The sequence below is a fragment of the Rattus norvegicus genome, chromosome 1 (assembly GCF_036323735.1).
Source record: "Rattus norvegicus strain BN/NHsdMcwi chromosome 1, GRCr8, whole genome shotgun sequence".
NCBI classification, from domain to species: Eukaryota; Metazoa; Chordata; class Mammalia; order Rodentia; family Muridae; genus Rattus; species Rattus norvegicus.
The window spans coordinates 227,824,910-227,843,779 of record NC_086019.1 but is presented as its reverse complement, the minus strand read 5'-3'; the positions used below and the strand labels follow the sequence as shown (position 1 = coordinate 227,843,779).

Sequence of the window (18,870 nt, the reverse complement as noted above, 5' to 3'; positions counted from 1 at the left end):
TTGATTTTTAACATTTAAAAACAGTGGCTACAGCACGTAATGTAATTTAATAATCTGTGTTGAAGCGGGGGAAACTCAAGAGAATAAACAAGTGATCCAATCATACATGTAGCCTTTTCATTAGATGAACCACCTATAAATACACTAAGTGCATTTTCTATGGGTTGCATGCACAAATTTACAGTAAATACAAAAGCATGCAAGGAGTAAAATTATCAATTTTGCCTGAAATTTGTATATGTAATAGGCCAAATATCAGTATTTTGTAATAACCAATTTGATTGCTGTTTGGAATAAGGTATGTTTCACCAGGTTTCTTTTTAAAATACTTCCATGACTCTAGCCTACAATTTTGTACTAATGACAAAAGCTTTATCTCCAATGAGGATAACAAAGTTAAGTCCTCTGGTAAGGTGAGGTACTTTGGCAATTAACATATCCTTAGAAGCTTAAAATTAGTTTTAAATATTAAAAATGAATATTGAATCTTCTCTGGAGCAATAGTTACTCCCCAAATGTTAAAGCTCATTTTGAGAGCAAAGGTTTGTAGTAAAAATGTCCATATACACTGAAAGATTCAAAGTTCTAACTTCTTACATTGAAGAAGCAACAAAATTACATAATATAAGGCTAGTAGCCACTCTTTTGTAAAAAATTTTTAATGATATCACTTCATGGGCTCTCTAAAATTATAAGCAAGCTCACAAAATAAAAACTCACAATCGCCAGGATGTAAACAAACTGCATAAAAACAATCCTCTAAATCTATCTTGAAATGGCAGTTGGAGTAAGCAAACAAGCTGTAATGCTCTCACAAGTTCTAAAACCTCATCAATCCTTCGTAAATCCTGTAACAATCTCTACCTGTTTGATTTTTTTCTTAATTATAAATAAGTTTGAGTTAGTCAATGTAACACTGACAGTCTTTAATCACAATCTTTAAGATCTCTTTGTAACACCAGAGCACAGCCACAACTTTGGAAAGTCACCTGAGTTCTGAGTATGTGACTAGGCAGCTGTTCTTGGGGCAGTGGAATTAGCATCAAAATACAGTAACTTTAGGGCAAACCACAACTTTGGCTATGACTGCCAATTCCTACATATGAACACCCGACGGTGCGGTCTCCAATACCTCAACAAAGAGACATTGCCCTAAAATCTTTTAGAAGCCTGGTTTCTAGGATAAGAGTTCCATAAAAATATTACCTCAATTTGGACCTGTTTCCCTAGGTTGGCTCATATCCAAATTACAGTTTTAAGCCAACTTTCTGTTACCAATGTTACACCTTTTAAGCTGTGAAGCTCCTGGTGTCTTTAGGATCAGCTAGTATAAACATTTAGCCAGCCCCTGGGGAGCTTGTCCAGCAGACTTAGGCTTCTAGCTACAGATGTAGGCTCCAAAAGCCAATTGAAACTGTTTTTTATGCATTGTTCCCTTCTTGAAACGAGTTAAAACCAAGTCAAGGTGTGAACGACTGGCAGATAAAGTTTTTATCATTTTTTCTTTTGAACACGAAACATAAAACATTTAAACAACGAGAAACAAAGACCACAGACACAAACTGACAGACATGGATAGCTTGGTGCACCAAGGACACACAATAGACATAGAGGGAAAAAACTAGATGGTGTCCCACGATAGGGACCCACATATCCTACCTATGGAACCCAGAACTAGAAATAAGCATTTCTCCAATAGGAGCCAGCAGAGAGGCAGGACGTCTCCTGCCTTTCTTCTGTTCCCAGGAGAGCCCTGAAAAGTTTTTCTCTTTCTCCAAAGCATCCGTGGAGAGTCCGGGAGGACTGTTTTTTCCCAAACCCATTCTCTCTCATGTCTAGGGTGTAAACTATCTCTAGTCAGGATCCAAAGACTAAAATATAACTCTAAAAGAACGCATATGCAAAAACACTTTACCATTACCTTGTCCCTTTTTTATTACAAGTTTTACTTAAGCTAGCCCCACACTGCTTAAAATTAACCAGGGACACCTTTAAAACAAAAAAACTTGATTAAATCCTTTTTCTTAACTCTTAATCCTCTCTCCCTGAGTGAGCGCTTGATCTCTCCTATGAAACAAGCCTCCTAAATCCATACCTTCCCCATGGCAATTAGAGGACAATTATTCGACCGGTCCTTACCTCCCTCTCCAGCGACGCACGAGCGATGTGGCCTGAAGAGTCCTTGATTCCCGCTGCAGCTCTCTTATCTCCATCGTCCTGTAGTCGGCCTTGCTTCGGGGTCCCTGTGTTCGGGCGCCACTTGGCCCCGCCAGCGGGGACCCAGTTATTCAGGGTCCCGAAGAGGCTTTCTACCTGTGGGCCAAAATGGGGGTGAAGAGAAGAAGGAGACCAAGCAAAAGTTCTGTTGTCAAGGTCTTGTTTATTAGGATGAACATTGCAGCTTTTAAGGCTTTCAGGTAGGGGGAGTGACCTTTGTGAAATATGAAGGAGGGGGAGATGAGGGTATAGGCAGTGATAGCTGGAGGCAAAGAAGTCAGGCGATGAGGTCAGGTGGTGGAGACACTGGGTGTTGACTGAGGAGATAACTGGTATCTGCTCGAGCTGAGGCATCCCTTGAATGTTATACTCCTGTGCCGTAAATTCATGGGAGAGGCTTTATCCAACAATCTTAAGATTTATGGCAGTCATCTTCGGGGTGAGTCTCTGTGGCCAAACAGCCCAGAGTCACTTTGAACCATGCAGTCAAAAAGCGGCTAGGCCCAAATCCAATATGGCTCCGTGCAATTAATGTTAAAACTCTAAACTTCTGAAGTCTTAGTGTTGCAATATCATTCTAAGGGAAAGAAATCTGAAACATTTTTCAGTTTTTATCATACCTTAAATCACTTATGTTTGTCTAGGTATTTACTGCAAGATACAAGGGGTGGATTACTGACAGAAGTCATTGTAAAGCAAGTTTCTTTAAATAAAGGAATAGTAAAAGTCACTTTGAGACCTGTTTTGTGAGCTTATCTCCTTTTAGAGTCTGGTAACCAGGTTAAACTGTGTCAAGACTCAGTAGGAATCTCTAGGAAAGTGAGTCCTGAGGTCTGATTTGTACATATGGAGAGAACTGAGGAGGCAGCTGACCTTGGCTGCTGCCATTAAACTGACAAATTTACCACTAGCCTAGTCATCGATGTCATAAAGGATCTGGGAAGGATAAATTTCGTCAGAGCAAGCAAGAAGGACAGACCAAGTGATTTCCAAATCTATTAAAAATGATTCTTACTGGCCACCAAGGCAGTCATCCTAGGTTCCTCTATGCTCATTGAGGACAGAGGTCGCAAGGCAGCATCAGTCTAGGGCCTCTAGGTCTGGAAGATCTGACAGACATTCCAGTGCAATAGGAACTTGGGGGACTGCCCTACTTGTCTAGGTGAAGCAAGACCATCAGGTCTGTAGTACCCTGCTTGTACACAGTTTGGACAGAGTCCTGGCGGCAAGAGAGGTAAAAGGCAATTTTATACCCAATGTCCAACTTTGGCGCACTTAAAGCCCCAGGTGAGTTCTTCTGTGCCCATCTCTCTCTCTCTCTCTCTCTCTCTCTCTCTTTTTGGAGATCTTAGTGGTGCCTCCAGGAGCTAGTGTTTCTCTCTATTACAAAAAAGAGTTTTTATTAAACATTTTAAATACCATATTCAGCAGACCTCTAAAAAGTTTTGAGGCCTATTAATCTATTAATTGCTTGTTTCTAGTTATTTGTTTTAGGCTTAACTTTGAAAACATATACAGGAAGTTAAATAAAGCTATTCCTGTGATTTATTATATTAGTGCTTAGCATGACAACAAATACAGTTTGAACACATTAAAGGATTTTATCATTTATAAGGTGACTATTAACTTTCATGTCTTTAACAGTTTTCAATAAGTTTAGTAGTTTTAAAAATAAAACTAAGACCTTACAACTTTATCCCTGTTAGGTTTATCCTTAAAAAAAAAAACAATTTTTTGAATTGAGGTTCTTTTAGTATCAGAATAAAACTTTTAATCATAGATACAGTCCACAGGAAGACTGGCAACTCTACTTATCTTTTTATAGTACACCATTATAGAATATTATATTTAGTATGGTTTACTTTATCTAAATAGTTACAGGTTGACTTGAGCAAAGACAAAAAAGCTAGACAAATATTATTGTGCCCCTAAGTAGACCTTAGGAATTCAGAAATCTTAATTATCAAATATATTTTATTTATCAAACATATGTTTTTACTTGGCTAAGTGTTTTAGAATCCCAGTTTTGAACAGTTAGCAAATATACAAGTAGTTAGGTATAGGTGTCTAAACCAGCTTTTGTTAACTTGAATAGACCATTATAACCTTAAGATTTTGTTACCATATAGAGTATATTGTAAACCAGAGTAGAATTATGCATACAGTATAACCTTAAATTTTTATTATCATACAAGAATCCAAACTAGTCTAAAAAATTTTGGAGGCTTGTTACTTTAGTCTAAAAAAAAAGATACAATGATAAACTAAGGACTCAGTAGGTCTGAGATATTTTGTAATTGTTGTTTCATGCCATGTGGTCATCTTAAGATTGTGAAGTCACATGGCAAGTCCCTTTTAACCTTAGTAAAGATGGCTGCCAGTGATGTGCTGCTTACAACTTGAAGGTCATCAGCCAAGATGGAGGGGAACCACCTGGTTGCTATTTAAATTATCAGTTTTCCTTCCTAGTAGATCTATTTTTAAATAAGAGTTGAATCCAAGTTTTATATACAGTATACTCTAGACAAGAGCTGAGTCATATGTATATCCATATGTAGATTTTAAATTATAGGCCTTTTCTTATAAGTTTTAAACTAAATTTTGTTATACATTCTTTAGTCACACCCAGTGAATTTACAAAATTGGAGATAGACTGTTTACACAATAGTCTTTAAGATTCCTTGAGAGCAGAGTACATAAAGATAAAGCATTTAAGAGTGGAAAGTTGTAAAATCTTAAGAGACAAGAGAGTTTGGGATTATTTGCTTGTGTGGTGGCAGAAGTTGTTACAATATGCTATAAGGCTTGAAGTGAGTCTTAAATACCGGGAAACTCCTGCAAGTGAGAGAGGAGAATGTTTGATGCAAACACAAGAGGTTTATTTTTCCAATGTATCAGGGTCAACCCTCAATCAGCCCCTCATGGCCAGTGACTAGAAGGCGACCCTGAATGGCTATAACAAACATTTTTTATATTTTTTAGGGGTACAGGGTACTTCAGCAAGGTTACAATTTAAACTTATTGGCTAAGCATATTGACTTTGAATCTATTGGCTAGCAAGCTTATGACATGCATTCACACTCTATCTGGGACCAGAGGGTCAGGTGACTATCAGTCAGTACATTCTGCAGTTTTTCAAGAATGTTCCTGCTCCTCCTGACAACTGTGGGTGGAGAATGGATCTTGGCCTAGCCTTGACCCTAGGTAGGAAGCTGTTACTTGGCCCAGTCTTGACTTGAGGCAGTGGGTATAAGGCTGGTGAAAGGCCTTAGAGTCCTTCAATACAAGAATTTGGAACTCTGAGTGTGCCATCTTTGGCTATTGAGCTATACAGAGGCCAAGCCATTTTCAGGAAGACATCAAGGCTTTTAAAATGTCTCTGGGTCTGAGAAAGGAATTGAGTCCTAGGAAAAGGAAGGAAGGTCATGAACGATTTCCATGAAATGAATTCATGATAGGTTATTTCTCTGCTGGTAAAATAAGCCAACTCAAGATAGATTAGATTAGGTTAAATGCAGGTTTACTGGGAAACTGTTCTGGAGGTAGAGGTGGGGCAAGGTCCCTGGCACTGAGGCCAGAGGTCAAGGAAGACCCCAAGGTGTGAGTAAAGTGGGGGAGGAAAGAAAGAGACAAAGTGCACATGACAAAGAGAAGAGGAGAGGAAAAGTAAAATATTTGGACTATATAGGGAAGAGCCTCTGGGGGAAGGAGAACCTAGCCCCTGGCAGGACAGTTAAAGATTGGTATCACGGTATTCCAGGTAGGGACTGAGGGATGCTGGGAGAACCTGGAGGCAGGTCCATTTTGATAGGTAAAATATGCACCCCACTCCCTTGTCCCCCAATCTGAAACCAAACATATCAAAGGAAGGATTTGGCAGCTAAGAGAGAGAACAGTATACTCACATGGGACAAGAAGGAACAAGCAGGAACTCTACCCAATGAAGGGTTCCAATATCACAGAATCCATGAGGGCATCAAGAGACTTCAGGACTTCGCAGGTAGCCCTTAGGGGAAGGTGAACAAACTCTAATGTGCAGCCCTAGGAGGGCACAAGGAGAGACAGGACAGGTAGTTCTGAGGGGAAGGACACAATGAACATGTTCCAGACCTAGAACTTTGTAGGTAGCTTCTATGGGGAGGTGAGGAAGTACCAGGAAGTATGTAGCCGTGATGGAGCAGAAGGATAAGTGTTGTGGTAACAAAATTTTCAACCCAGGGCATCCCCAAATGGACTGAGAGATTTGTCAGAGAGAAATGTCCCAAATCATAGAGGAAAAGTATCCCTTTTGATGTGATAGGTACCAATAGGGCAAGAGGAAGCTTCAGGCACACTGGTGTGGCCTTTCTAGTGAAAGCAGACAAAGCAGAGAGTTCTGTAGTGACACTCATTAGAGGAGGACAGAGCTAGAGAGGTACAGAGAGAGGCCTTTGGAAAACCAAGGGGGTTCTAATGGAGGGAGAAGAGCGAGTGTCTTAGTAAGTAGAATTGCCCACTTAATGAGATCCCCAAGGCTGTTGCAGTGAGATGCCCAAAAGAGCATAGGAGGGAGAGAGGACAGTTCCTGAGTAGTGAGGCAAGATGGATGGTTAGACAGGACGAAGGGAAGAGGCAGACAAAGAAGTGGACTCTAGGATCATATTTGATGGGTGACGAAAGCACATGATTCATAGGCACCTTGGGAGCACCAGATCAGCAGCCTGGTTCAGAGTAGCTGAGTTTCTTGTGGAGGGAATTCATTTAAGCCACCTCTGGGTTTTGGTGGTAATGGGGAAAGTAAAGAAACCAAAATAGCTGCTCCAGGGATGAAAAGGGAAAAAGTTTATTCCAAATTGTCAGTGTTGTGTTAGAATGGCTGTCTTCTGGGAGGGCAAGGAGAAGCTACAGAGGAAAGATTTTCAGAATTAAATGGGTAAGGGAGAAAGGGGGGTTTGTGAGCTGGGGTAGAACTTGTGAGTGGGGTTGAGGGAGACTAAAGACTAGCATTGACCTTGACAAGTTAATAGGCACCATAGTTATATGTTAATGGAAAAGCCACAAGTTTCTTTTGCCTGAGGTAAGTTAAGGAGAGTGACTCTTTTTAGCTAGCAGGAACTTTCTTCAAGCCCCTGAGGGAGTGGGGCTTTTGTCTAAATGCCTGGTCTTGGGAAAAAGACTTGGGGAACAATCAGTCCCTACTTGGGTAGAAAAATCCTATAAAAAGTGGTTTTTAATCTCAGGGGAAAAAAGATTCAGTCTAGAACTCTCTGGGCTGGCTTTTTCTATGCCTCCCTTTCTTTTGTTGTTGTTTAGAAGGAAATGAACAACCAGAGATTTTCATTCTTTTCTATGTTTGTACTGTTGCCAAAAAGATAAGGGAATACTATAAATTCCACTCCCCCCTTCCCCCTCCTTCCCTCCCTCCCCCATCTGGTTTTCAGTTGCAATCCTTTCAGAACTACTCAGCTCCTTACAGACTCTCCCTGCCACCACTGCATTTTGTTCTCTGGAAGATGCTGATTAACATTTGCTAATGTATGCTAATGAGCATTAATTACCATCTCTGTTGTGAACAAAAGCAGTACTTCAAAGAAGGACAAAGATGAGGGGGAAGGGGGTGTTCCTGCCTCCCACCCTTGCTTCTTTATGCTCCTCTGGGAATGACCTTCTTTCTGATTTCGTGCCTCAAAATTCCTTAGTATTTTTTTTTTTTTTTATTCTGTTTATCCAGGATTTCTGACAGCCGTTCTTTACCTCTTGGAATATTATAGGTGTGCTTTGGAGAGTAGAAAGATTCCCTTTTTGCTCTAAATAGTCCAAAGATAGAAGGGTAACTGCTCCAGATTTTACAGCACACATTTGTGCTTTCGTCTGGTTGTTATTTTTGTATCTTATTACTATAAAAGACTGTAGCCACAAAAGCTCCCAGGGGAAAGCATTTTCATTTCACTACACTTATTTACAGGGACTGCCCTGCACGGAGGTAATTGCAGTGCTGGAGCACACACTCTGGCTATGTATTATGACAGCATGGTTTCAATAAGAAACGCCCCCTCCTCCAAACAATCTAACCCAGTGAAATGAGTAATGCCACTTCTTGTTTTGTTTTGGATTATTTATTTTTTATTTTTTTGCAACCATAAAGAACTCTGGATGCCTTCAAAAATAGCTATTTATTTGTTGAATAGGTGTAGTTTAAAAGGAAAAAGCCCTTGTCCAAACCACAAAGCGTAAGGACTTGTTTGTCTGCTGGTATGAGGTATCTAATCTTAGTTTCTCATATGTACTTCAGCATGGAACTCTCCATCTGAAGAACTCCACCTCAGTATTTTAGGTTTCTTTTCCAATGTAGGGGTGGGAAAATTTGGGAGCACATCAGCTATTCACTTCAGCCTAGGTTTAATTATAATTTAATGTACAATAAATATGAAAGGGAAAAGGGGCAAAAATTTGATTGCCTTCCCTTCCCTTTTTTTTTAGATATGTGTGTACATGTACATAAATGGAAATAACTCATCTATTCAGTAATATATATGCATCAATTGAGATAATGTCAATTCAGATATACATATAAATTCAAATATACATAAACAATCAATTACTTCCATTCTGAAGAACAAGAAGGGGATCTATACCTTGAGTGGGGTTTCTTTTTTCTTTCTGTTCTTCTAAGAGTTGACAACCCTTTGTCTTTAATCTCATAGTAAAACATGCTTTTCCACAGACTTTTTCCTGTTCAAGTTGGCAACTTCAGTACTTTATATTGTATTTCTAATAAGGCAGAGATCAGCTGCCAGTTATTTTCTTCTTCTGGGCATCCCAAAGTCTTAACAAATGGGCATGCTACAGAAGGAAGGACACTGGAGCACCACCTTCCCCAAGTACCAGCTTTATTCTCTTTGTGATTTTAAAACTACATACACTTAAAACAGCCTCAGAGTATCTTTTAGACATTATAATATTGGAAAATAGGACCATTTTAAAGCTTTTTTAATGTAAATTTTTATTAGGGGATTTTGAGATATTTTGTTTGTTTGCTCCCTGGTTTTCCCCTTTCCTTCCTGTTATGGTAGTTTTGAATATCTGTGCACCTTGGAAACTGAAAACTCCTTTAAGGTAGATAAGATGCTGGTACAAATAGAGGGAATACCAGACTAGCACTGTCAAATTATATCCTTTGCCAGATCTGATGATATTGAAGTGTAATTGTTAGGATTCCTTCTAGGCTCCACCATACAGTTACCTGGCAATAGTCAGGTATGCCTGGCTTCCTATGATAGGGGCTGTCCCCACCCCACCCCACACACACTGTCTTACTGTTTTACTCTCTACTCTTCTGCCTTTTCTCTCCCTGACCCCTTTCTCCCCTTTCCCCCTCCCCCTCTTTCTCCATCACTTCTCTTCTCTTCTCTTCTCTTCTCTTCTCTTCTCTTCTCTTCTCTTCTCTTCTCTTCTCTTCCCTTCCCTTCCTTTCCCTTCCTTTCCATTCTCTTCTCTTCTCTCCCTCCCTCTCTCCCCCCTCTCTCCTCCTCTCCTTCCCTCTCCCTCTCTGCCCTCCCCCTCTCTTCCCTTTCTTCTCAGCTGCCCTTCTCATGTCGTAAATAAACTCTATTCTATACTATATTGGTCAGTTGTATGGCTGGTACCTCAGGGGGAAGGGATGCCTCAGCATGCGCCCACAGAGGCATTCCCTCCCACCGACCCATGCCTGGCTCTACCAAACATATCCTTGGCTTCTTTTTTATAAAACACAACTGTAAAGATCTCGGTTTTTTTTTTAACCTGGGAAATCCATACCTGGAAGAAGTAAGTAGGACTGCTTCAGTGAATGTCACAAAAACCATTTCTTACCTAAAAACAGCACAAATCAAAGGAAATAGATGCTCTGTACATCATTGTCACCCAGTTTTGTTGACAATGGTGGCTTTTCTCTGTTTCATACCCATAGATAGAGTTAGAATAAATCAACAGAAACTGACAGTTGGGCCTTTCTCTGTGAAGAGATTACACTTGGTTATGGTTTGGTGTCTTTGACTGGAATACACAAGGTTCACTGTCTAGAAATTCTTCTCTAGAGCTAAATTTATTCATTCGTTTTGAAATTTGGATTGCTTTTTCTGTCTAATTTTTAAGAGAAACAATTGTTCTTAGGGCAAGCATACACATGTGTGCACGAGCATGCACACACACGTACATAACACACACACACAAACACACACACACACAGAGAGAGAGAGAGAGAGAGAGAGAGAGAGAGAGAGAGAGAGAGAGAGAGAAGCATCAACTGTGTTCTCTGTATCAGTCTCTGCCTCATGTTAATTTTGCCTCTTGTGAAACCCAGTTTATGATTTAAGAGGCCCCTGGATGGCTACAGATCTGGAGTTTTCAGAAGCTTAAATTTCCTAAGTTATCTATTCATGAGGATTTTACAAGTTTAGAGAGATTTAAGAAATGGCTACCTTCTACTACTTTTCTGATCCTTTCCCTTAAGTGGAGGGATTCAGGATTTTTTTAATTGTCGTTCATTATTTTACTCTGTAATACACCATCTTGTCACTGACTTTTAAATTCTCATTGAACCAAAGTATTGGTAGTGAAAATAGATGAAAGTGATCTGTTTGTTAACCTAAATAATTTACAAAAATACACATGATAAAATATGTGGCTTTAGATTGGAGGTGTATTGTTATTATACTAGTTCATTTCATATAAATACCTTTGGCTTCCTTGATCTGTGTCTTTCACATCCCTGAATCCAAGCAACATGGATCCAAACTATTCCGACTATTCCGACGAAGTATATGTGCAGGGGACTGGAAGAGTGACTCAGCAGTTAAGAATACTTCTTGCAGAGGACCCCAAATGGGTTCTGTTCTCAACACCCACATTGGATGGCTCACAAAGGCCTGTAACTCAAGCTCAGGGGAATCTTGAGTCCTTCTTTTGTTCTGTATGATACCTGACAAATCCTTTCTCATCTGCATAGAAGAATATTCTAAGAAGAAAAACGAGCTATTTCTACACTGCAAGGTCAGTTGCTGTTTGTGTTTTAGTTGTGTGTGCACAAATGTGTGGAAGTCAGAGAACAAGTTTTCAGGTGTAGCTTCCCACCTCTCACCTTGATTAGATAGGAGGTCTTTTCTATTGTACTTCATAGCCCAGGCTAGTTGGTCTTCCAAATTCTCAGTGATTGGATTTTTCTCTCTCTTCTCTCTTTAGGAAGCCTAGGATTAAAGACACCTGCCTTTTGACTATTGTCTTTTATTGCCATACAAATTCAGTCTTTGGTCTATACCATCTCCTGGTTCTTTGGCCACCATATTGATTGATTGGCCTCCATATTGGCCAAACAACTGGTCAATTTCTAGTTCAAATTGTGGTTAACTAGCAGTTGTGACATATTTCTTTGATGCATATGACTTGCTTTCTAGAATATCTTTTTTTCACTAAAGATTCTGGGAGGCCCCGTCAGAGATGCCAATTGATACTGGTGAAATCAAGACCCTTTCTTGGGGTTCTTAGTCTCATAAATAAAGAAATTTAAGAATGGACATAGAAGGAAGCTTGAGAACAGTTTTATAATTTCAAAGGAAAACCCCAGGGCAGGTAAGCTGTCAATCTCAGCAGTTGCCCAGAAGAACAAAATGAAGGAAGAAAACATAAAATATAACTGAGGTTAGACACATGGAGGACAAGAAGCCATGTGATAGAGAAGAAGAAAAGTACCAGAAATCAATACTTAAGTTCGGGATAGCCTTCTAAAGTAGGAGAAAGGTGAAAAAAAAAGGGGGGGGGGTGTATCTTATCTTACTCAAAAAGGTCTTTGGATCCAACAAAGTCTCACAGTGGTTGGTAGGGACTGCATTAAAATGAATTCTGGTAAGAAAAGCACCTTATCTCATTAAAGGCCATTTAGTCCTCAGCGTTCTTTTGTTTTTCCTTTCACTTCTGTTTGTTTTTACCTTAATGTTCTTATCTGGTCTTAAAGCTTTCAAGATTTCTGTGCTAATAATTTCAAGTTCATATTTTTAGCCTAATCTTTCTTTTGAACTTCAGGTTCAAATACCCATCCACCTATTTCATACCATGCCTGAATATATTACAGGTATCTCACTTATAAACTCAGTCTAAAAGAAAATCACCACAAAGGCATTTTTTAATCCTTGTATCAGATAAAAACACTCCTTAAATCAAGGGTGTTTTCTTTAAGACTTAATACATTCCTACCCCAAGCATTTTTTTCTGTATATCTTTGTGGATATACATCCACTAATTAAAAAAATTTTTTTTCAAAAATTTTATTCCAAAAGAATAATCTGATGCAGCAACATTACTTTTCTGAGCTGAATTTGGTCAGAGGAATGAGCAATATTGAGTTTTTCTGCCCACTTGGTTACTATCACCCTGAAATACAATAAGGGCTTGGAGAAGAACTGCAGACCAAATAAGAAAGCCCCAGACAACATCCACTTTTCTGAATAACTCCAGGCCTTCTGAAATATGACATTTTCTGTTGTTTCCTTTTATGGTTCTTTTAATTACTGATTTTATTTGCATGAAATGAGGATCTGGGTTGCCTAGGAGTTCATCTGTTCCTACTGCATATTCTTCTTTTAAATAGGCACACTGACGTAGTTCCCTTACTGCCTCCAACATTTGGACAGATCTTGCTGTCTTCTCTCCTTTCACTGTCTTCTCATTACTCTAGAGAGAAGGGTTATTTTACAAGTAGAAGATGAATAGAGTTTTCAAAAAGCAGCCAATAAATGAATGGGTCATAGGATTGGGAATAAGCTATGGGAGATTGCTAAGAAAAAAAGATGGCTGCAGTCAGTCCTTTCCTAAAGATTGTGTGAGAAAGGAAGAACAATCCCTTACATAGGGTGTGACCTTAGACTTCTTAACTTGATTAACATTGTGTCCAACAATACAGAGCAGCGTTGATGGTTATTCCAAAGACCATATGCAATTCCATTAATATGAAGCTTGCTACATACCTCTGTTCAATTTCCTGAAGTACAGAGGGTCAAGAAATTGATCAGAGGTGTATAACAGTGGAGGATGAGTAACTAGGGGTAGCCATTAGAAAGTCCCATATGCCAGGGAAGCAAGAGGTTCCCAGGACCCAACAGGGATGACATTAGCCGAAATACCCAATGAAGGGGAAATAAAACTTGTAGAGATCATATCTAGTGGTTAGTCACGGTCCCAGTTGAGGGATGGGACCACCCACCCATCTCAAAAATATTAACCCAGAATTACTCCTGTTTAAAGAAAATGCAGGGACAAAGAGTGGAGTAGAGATTGAAGCAAAGGCCATCCAGAGACTGCCCCACCTATTGATCTATTCCAATTTTCAGACACCAAAGCCAGTCACTATTACTGGTGCCAAGAAATGCTTGCTGGCAGGTGTTGTGGTTTGCCCTGAAGTTACTGTATTTTGATGCTAATTCCACTGCCCCAAGGACAGCTGCCTAGTCAAGGACTCAGAACTCAGGTGACTTCACCAGAACCACCTCTCCATTGAATTTGTAAAGTACTGGTGAGGGCAGGTACAGGATAGAAGGAGGCCTGTCATTGGAGGAGAAGGAAGGATGGGTGGGAGAGAAGTTTGAAGGAAGAGGAGGAGACTAAGGGAGAGAGGACAGAGAGAGGGGAGAAGCCATGGCAGGTGATGTTAAGATTCTGCTCTGTGTATTTACAGGTTGTTATTAATGTTCTCAAGGGATGGATAGTACCAGGCATTGTATGTTTAAGTGGGCAATTATATCTTACCAATTAGATCTAAGATTATTGTGTTGTGTGTTCTTTTATGTGAGGGTTTGAGTGTAGGAAAGTGTGTGGCTGGGCAGTGTTTCCGCCAAGATATCTAGCAGATATCTGGGCACTGTGGTGCGGACCTAGCGGGGTAAAAGACCAACAATATATTTTTATTTTTATATTTTTACAACAACAGACAGGAGCCTGGTATAGTTGTTCAGAGAGGCTCTGCCAGAGCCTGACCAATCAGATTCGGATGCTTGAAGGCAGCTACAGGACTGAGCACAAGGACCCCAAAGGAGGATTTCCTAGAGGAAGGACTGAAGGAGCTGAACGGGTTTGCAACTCCGTAGGAAGAACAACAAAAACAACCAACCAGAACCACCACCCCACCCCCAACTCCCAGGGAATAAACCTAAGAGTACACATGGAGGAACCCATGGCTCCAGCTGCATATGTAGCAGAGGATGGCCTTGTCTGGCATCAATGGGAGGGGAGGCCCTTGGTCTTTTGGAGGTTCAATGTCCCAGAGTAGGGGAATGTTAGGGCGGTGAGGCAGGAGTGGGTGGGTGGGAGAGCACCCTCACAGAAGCAGGGAGAATGGGGGATGGGATGGGAGTTTGCAGAGGGGAAACAGGGAAGGGGAATAACATTTAAAATGTAAATAAATAAAAATAACCAATAAAAATTGAAGCTTGAGCTAGGAATTTTGATAGTCTTAAATCTTAATTTAGTTTTTGATGCTGATGATACCTTAGCTGAGGGTTTGGGAATAAATCAGGAATTACCTCAGTGACTATAAAAATGGCCTTGTCAAGAAAAAAGAATGCTAGGGCAAGCCAGCAGTATTCTATGAGAATGAGAGGTGAACACACACAGAGACCAGCCCATTTGGGAGGGGGACAGCTGTATCTGCAAGATTTGTAGCGTTAAGAATCACAGCTCTTTTTTAGTTCTTACTTGACACCATAGGGATAGTTGGGTTTAATCTGATAGACAGTTAGAATTATCATTTCTCTACTAAGAAAGATAATCCTGGACTCCAACTGTGCCCTACCCTGACCTGTTATTAGAGAAAAACCCTATTTCTCCTGATGATATTTTTGTTTAACATGTGGCCTTTCCTAAACTTTGTATTATATTTTTGTTCACTTCATAGTTTTCCTATCTTGATTGTTTTAAACCATCACATCACATTCCAACAAGTTGATCATTATAAATCAGCACAATATATTATTCATTTTAAAAAATAATTGCTTTGGATAAGTTGGTGTGCTGGCTAGTTTTATGTCAACTTGACACAAGCTAAAGAGTTACCTGAAAGGAGAAACCCTCAATTCTGAAAATGCCTTCATAAGATCCGGTTGTAGGGCATTTCTTAATTAGGGATAGGTGGGGGATGACTCAGCCCATTGTGGGTGGTGCCGTACCCGGGCTGGTGGATCTGGTTTCTATAACAATAGTTCTCAACATTCCTAATGTTACAACCCTTCAATACAGTTTCTCATCTTGTAGTGATAACTCTCAACCATAAAATTATTTCACTGCTACTTTATAAATATAATTTTGCTACTATTATGAATTGTAATATAAATGTCTGGTATGCAGAATATGTGAAATGCCACCCCCAAAGGAGTTGCAACCCACAGATTTAGAACTGCTGTTTTATAAGAAAGCAGGCCTATCAAGCCATGGAGAGCAAGCCATTAAGCAGCACCCCTCCAGGGACTCTGAGTCAGCTCCTGCCTCCAGGTTTCTACCCTGCTTCAGTTCTTGTGCTCACTAGTTTTGATGATAAACTGTTATATCATTGGTTCTCAACCTTCCTCATGATGTGGCCCTTTAATACAGTTGTGGTGACTCCCAACCATAAGATTATTTTTACTGCTACTGTAATTTTGCTACTGTTATGAATGATAATGTAATAACTGTGTTTTCTGATGGTCTTTGAGGGTTGCAACTCGTAGGCTGAAAAGCAGTGTGTTATGTGGAAGCATAAATCATATAAACCCTTTCCTCTCCAAGTTACTTTTGGTCATGGTGTTTCATCACAGCCATAGTAATCTAAACTGAGACAATTGGAGAATGAGCTGTAGGTCGACAGTGGCTTTTGTCCTCTGGTGGTTTCATATTCTACACACTGGCAAGCACCTGCTCCAAGAACAGTCACACAGCATCAAAATGTCTTCCTAGGAAACTGTTTATCTGAAGAAGCTTGGGGGTGTTGTTAATTGTGAATTAGGAACATGGCCTATTATGTAGTCTGCTCACGTGTGTCTGCCTTCATTATTACAAAGTTTCTGTAGTGACATAAAAATTCTACACTGTGCAGACTGAGTTCCAGCTAACAACAGAAGGCAAGTGTTCCACCCTGAACAAAAGAACATTTATTTCCACAGCCCAAGGCTGATGTTGATAAATAACGTCTTTGCCTCTCTTAAACTTTTTATGGAGATAATATTTAAAAGCAGAAAGTGCTTTCACAATAATCTGCTTTGTGGGTGAAATTTACATCTCTGGGTGTGTGTTGCCTTTTTGATATGACTGTCATCTGAAAAAGGACCTTCTGTTTTTCAGTCTCCATAGGCAGTCTTAGCTGGCCTGGTGTTTGCTATTTAGATGGGGCTGGATTCAGACCCAGAGACTGACCTGTCTATGCCTCCTGGATACTGTGATTAAAGACTTAACTTTGACACAGAAAATCAAAACCGCAACGAGAAGCTGCTTCGCCCACTTGTATTACCACTTTTTGTCATCATGGCAGTTTTAGATTTATGTTATTCCACCTTAAATTATAACAAATCGCTAGACTTAGGGTTTCTGATGTTTTTAAATTTTGCTTGAGTGTTTATAGGTGGTAGGCCTGTGTATACATGTCCCCATATGTGAGTGCACACATGGACACATGCATGGACAGGCCTGGAGTTGATATAGGGCGTCTTCCTCCACTATGTCACACTGTATTTATTGAGGCAGAGTTTCTCACTGAAGTCTGAGCTATGGGATTCCTATTAGTCTAGCTAGTCAGATAGGCAATCTGCCCAAGGCTTGTGACCCTCAGTCTTGGCCTCCAGAGTGCTGGGATTGCAGAAGACTGCCACATGTGCCTGGCTTTTATAGATGTTCTAGGGTCTAAACTCCAATTTTTTTAGGTCAGCAGCAAGGGCCTGATGCACTGAGCCACTCTCCAGCCTCTAGCTCTTATATTCTGTAAGACAATTTGTAGAGCTCAACCTCTGGCAAGTAGCGATGTCTGCAGTTGTGGATTTAACATTAGGGGTTAATATTAGGAAGATTTCACCAAATCCTACACTTTCCCCATATTATTGCACTTCTCAAAACTGTTATTAAGACCACTGTATTCTCTTAGAAAAACAAAGCAGCATTTTTATGCTGCATGAGTTTGGGTATGGAATAAACAGAAATCTTTGTTAAAATCACGGATCATGGAGGATCACATGCAGAGACATTTAGCTGCACTGATATAAGGCACATACATGTAAGTAAAATTGGAAAGATCCAACTTTGATCATGTTTATACAGGTTGATTTGTCGTTTTGATATTTGGCAAAATAGGTTAGAATGAATTATTCTCCATTTTAGAATAGTAAATTCTGTTGTAGTTATGTGTAGAAAGAGGAAGCTGTTACACCTACAAGTGGCCTACGCGTGTAGACTTTGATGCTTTGGTTTGTTCTGGGCTTCTCAGGTAGGATCTACTACTTAGCCCAGGCTGGCCTTGAACTCCTGATCTTCCGGCCTCATTCTCCTGAGTGCTGTCATTCTGGGTGTGTTTTTAGTTCTGTAATTGTGTGTCAGGTTTGTCCCAGAGAGAGTCTGAGGAAGCACCAAATAGTAAACAGCAGCAATCTGGGGAACATGGCATGGAGGTTATTGGGTTACCAAGTACTAACTTCCTACATCATTGATTTTAAATACTTGAATTTTATACTGTTTTTAAAAGTCAAATATTCTGTAATATTTGGATTTTTTATATTTATCATACAATCAGATAAAATAGTAGTTTCCAAAAATGGAAATAGAAAAAAAGCTTAAAAAAAGATTTATTTTTTACTTTGTGTGTATGAAGGTTTTGTGTGTGTGTGTGTGTGTGTGTGTGTTTGTATGTGCGTGCGTATGTGTGTGTCTGTATGTATGTATGTACGTATGTATACTTCTTGTGTGTCTGGTGTGTTTGGAGGCCAGAAGAGAATATCAGATCCCCTGGAACCGAAATTACAGCACCATGAGGGTTCTGGGAATTCAATCTTGGGCCCTCTGTAAGAACAAAAAGTACCCTTCACTTCAGAGCCATTTCTCCATCTCTAGAAAAAAATGTATTTTTACCAGCACAAAAAACCTTATGATGAGAATGATTGAGGTACAGGATGTTATATTCAAGTAATTGCTGCTCATGTCTCCTTTCCTCAACAGTGCAAATCCAAGTGGAGGGGAAAGAAGATGATACAGATGCAAGCTCAAGTAAGCAAGGGTGGTTCCTGTGGGTGGGAGGGAATGTCCCTGCCATCTTGTCCCTTGAACTACTACATAAAATCACAGGAGTGGGTGGACATGTTTTTCTTCTCACATTGATCACTGAAGAGAATCTTTATTCAATGAGTACCTATATAACCAGAATATACCATGTCTACAGACACGTGTATGTGCACACATATATGACTTTTAAGTTGTCCGTTATAAAATAAAGAGTTATGTTTAGCATTTTCTTTTCCATTTCTGTTCTATTTTCTTTTGGGGAATCCTTGTCTGATGACAAAATGGATTGACTTGCAATGAACTATAAAATCATCTGTTTTGTTCAAGGCTTGGTGAGCAGACGCAGCTGAATCTCTGAGTTAAAGGCTAGAGTTGACTAGATAGTGGATTCTAGGCTTCTCTCTCTCTCTCTCTCTC

The 18,870-nt window shown here is 39.9% G+C and overlaps 1 protein-coding gene across 3 annotated transcripts in view; it reads left to right on the top strand.

Annotated features, from left to right (window-relative positions):
* The window catches only part of Tmc1 (transmembrane channel-like 1), a 170,754-nt gene that overhangs the window by 28,755 nt on the left and 123,129 nt on the right, over positions 1-18,870 (top strand). For 2 of the 3 annotated variants that reach the window (XM_063268475.1, XM_039084312.2), the window contains exon 1: positions 18,330-18,438. In XM_063268475.1, coding sequence (XP_063124545.1) covers positions 18,345-18,438 — 94 coding nt within the window. In that variant the 5' untranslated portion in view covers positions 18,330-18,344. Of the gene's footprint in view, positions 1-18,329; positions 18,439-18,870 lie in introns of those variants that run through there. The other variant, NM_001415991.1, reaches the window with a different exon arrangement.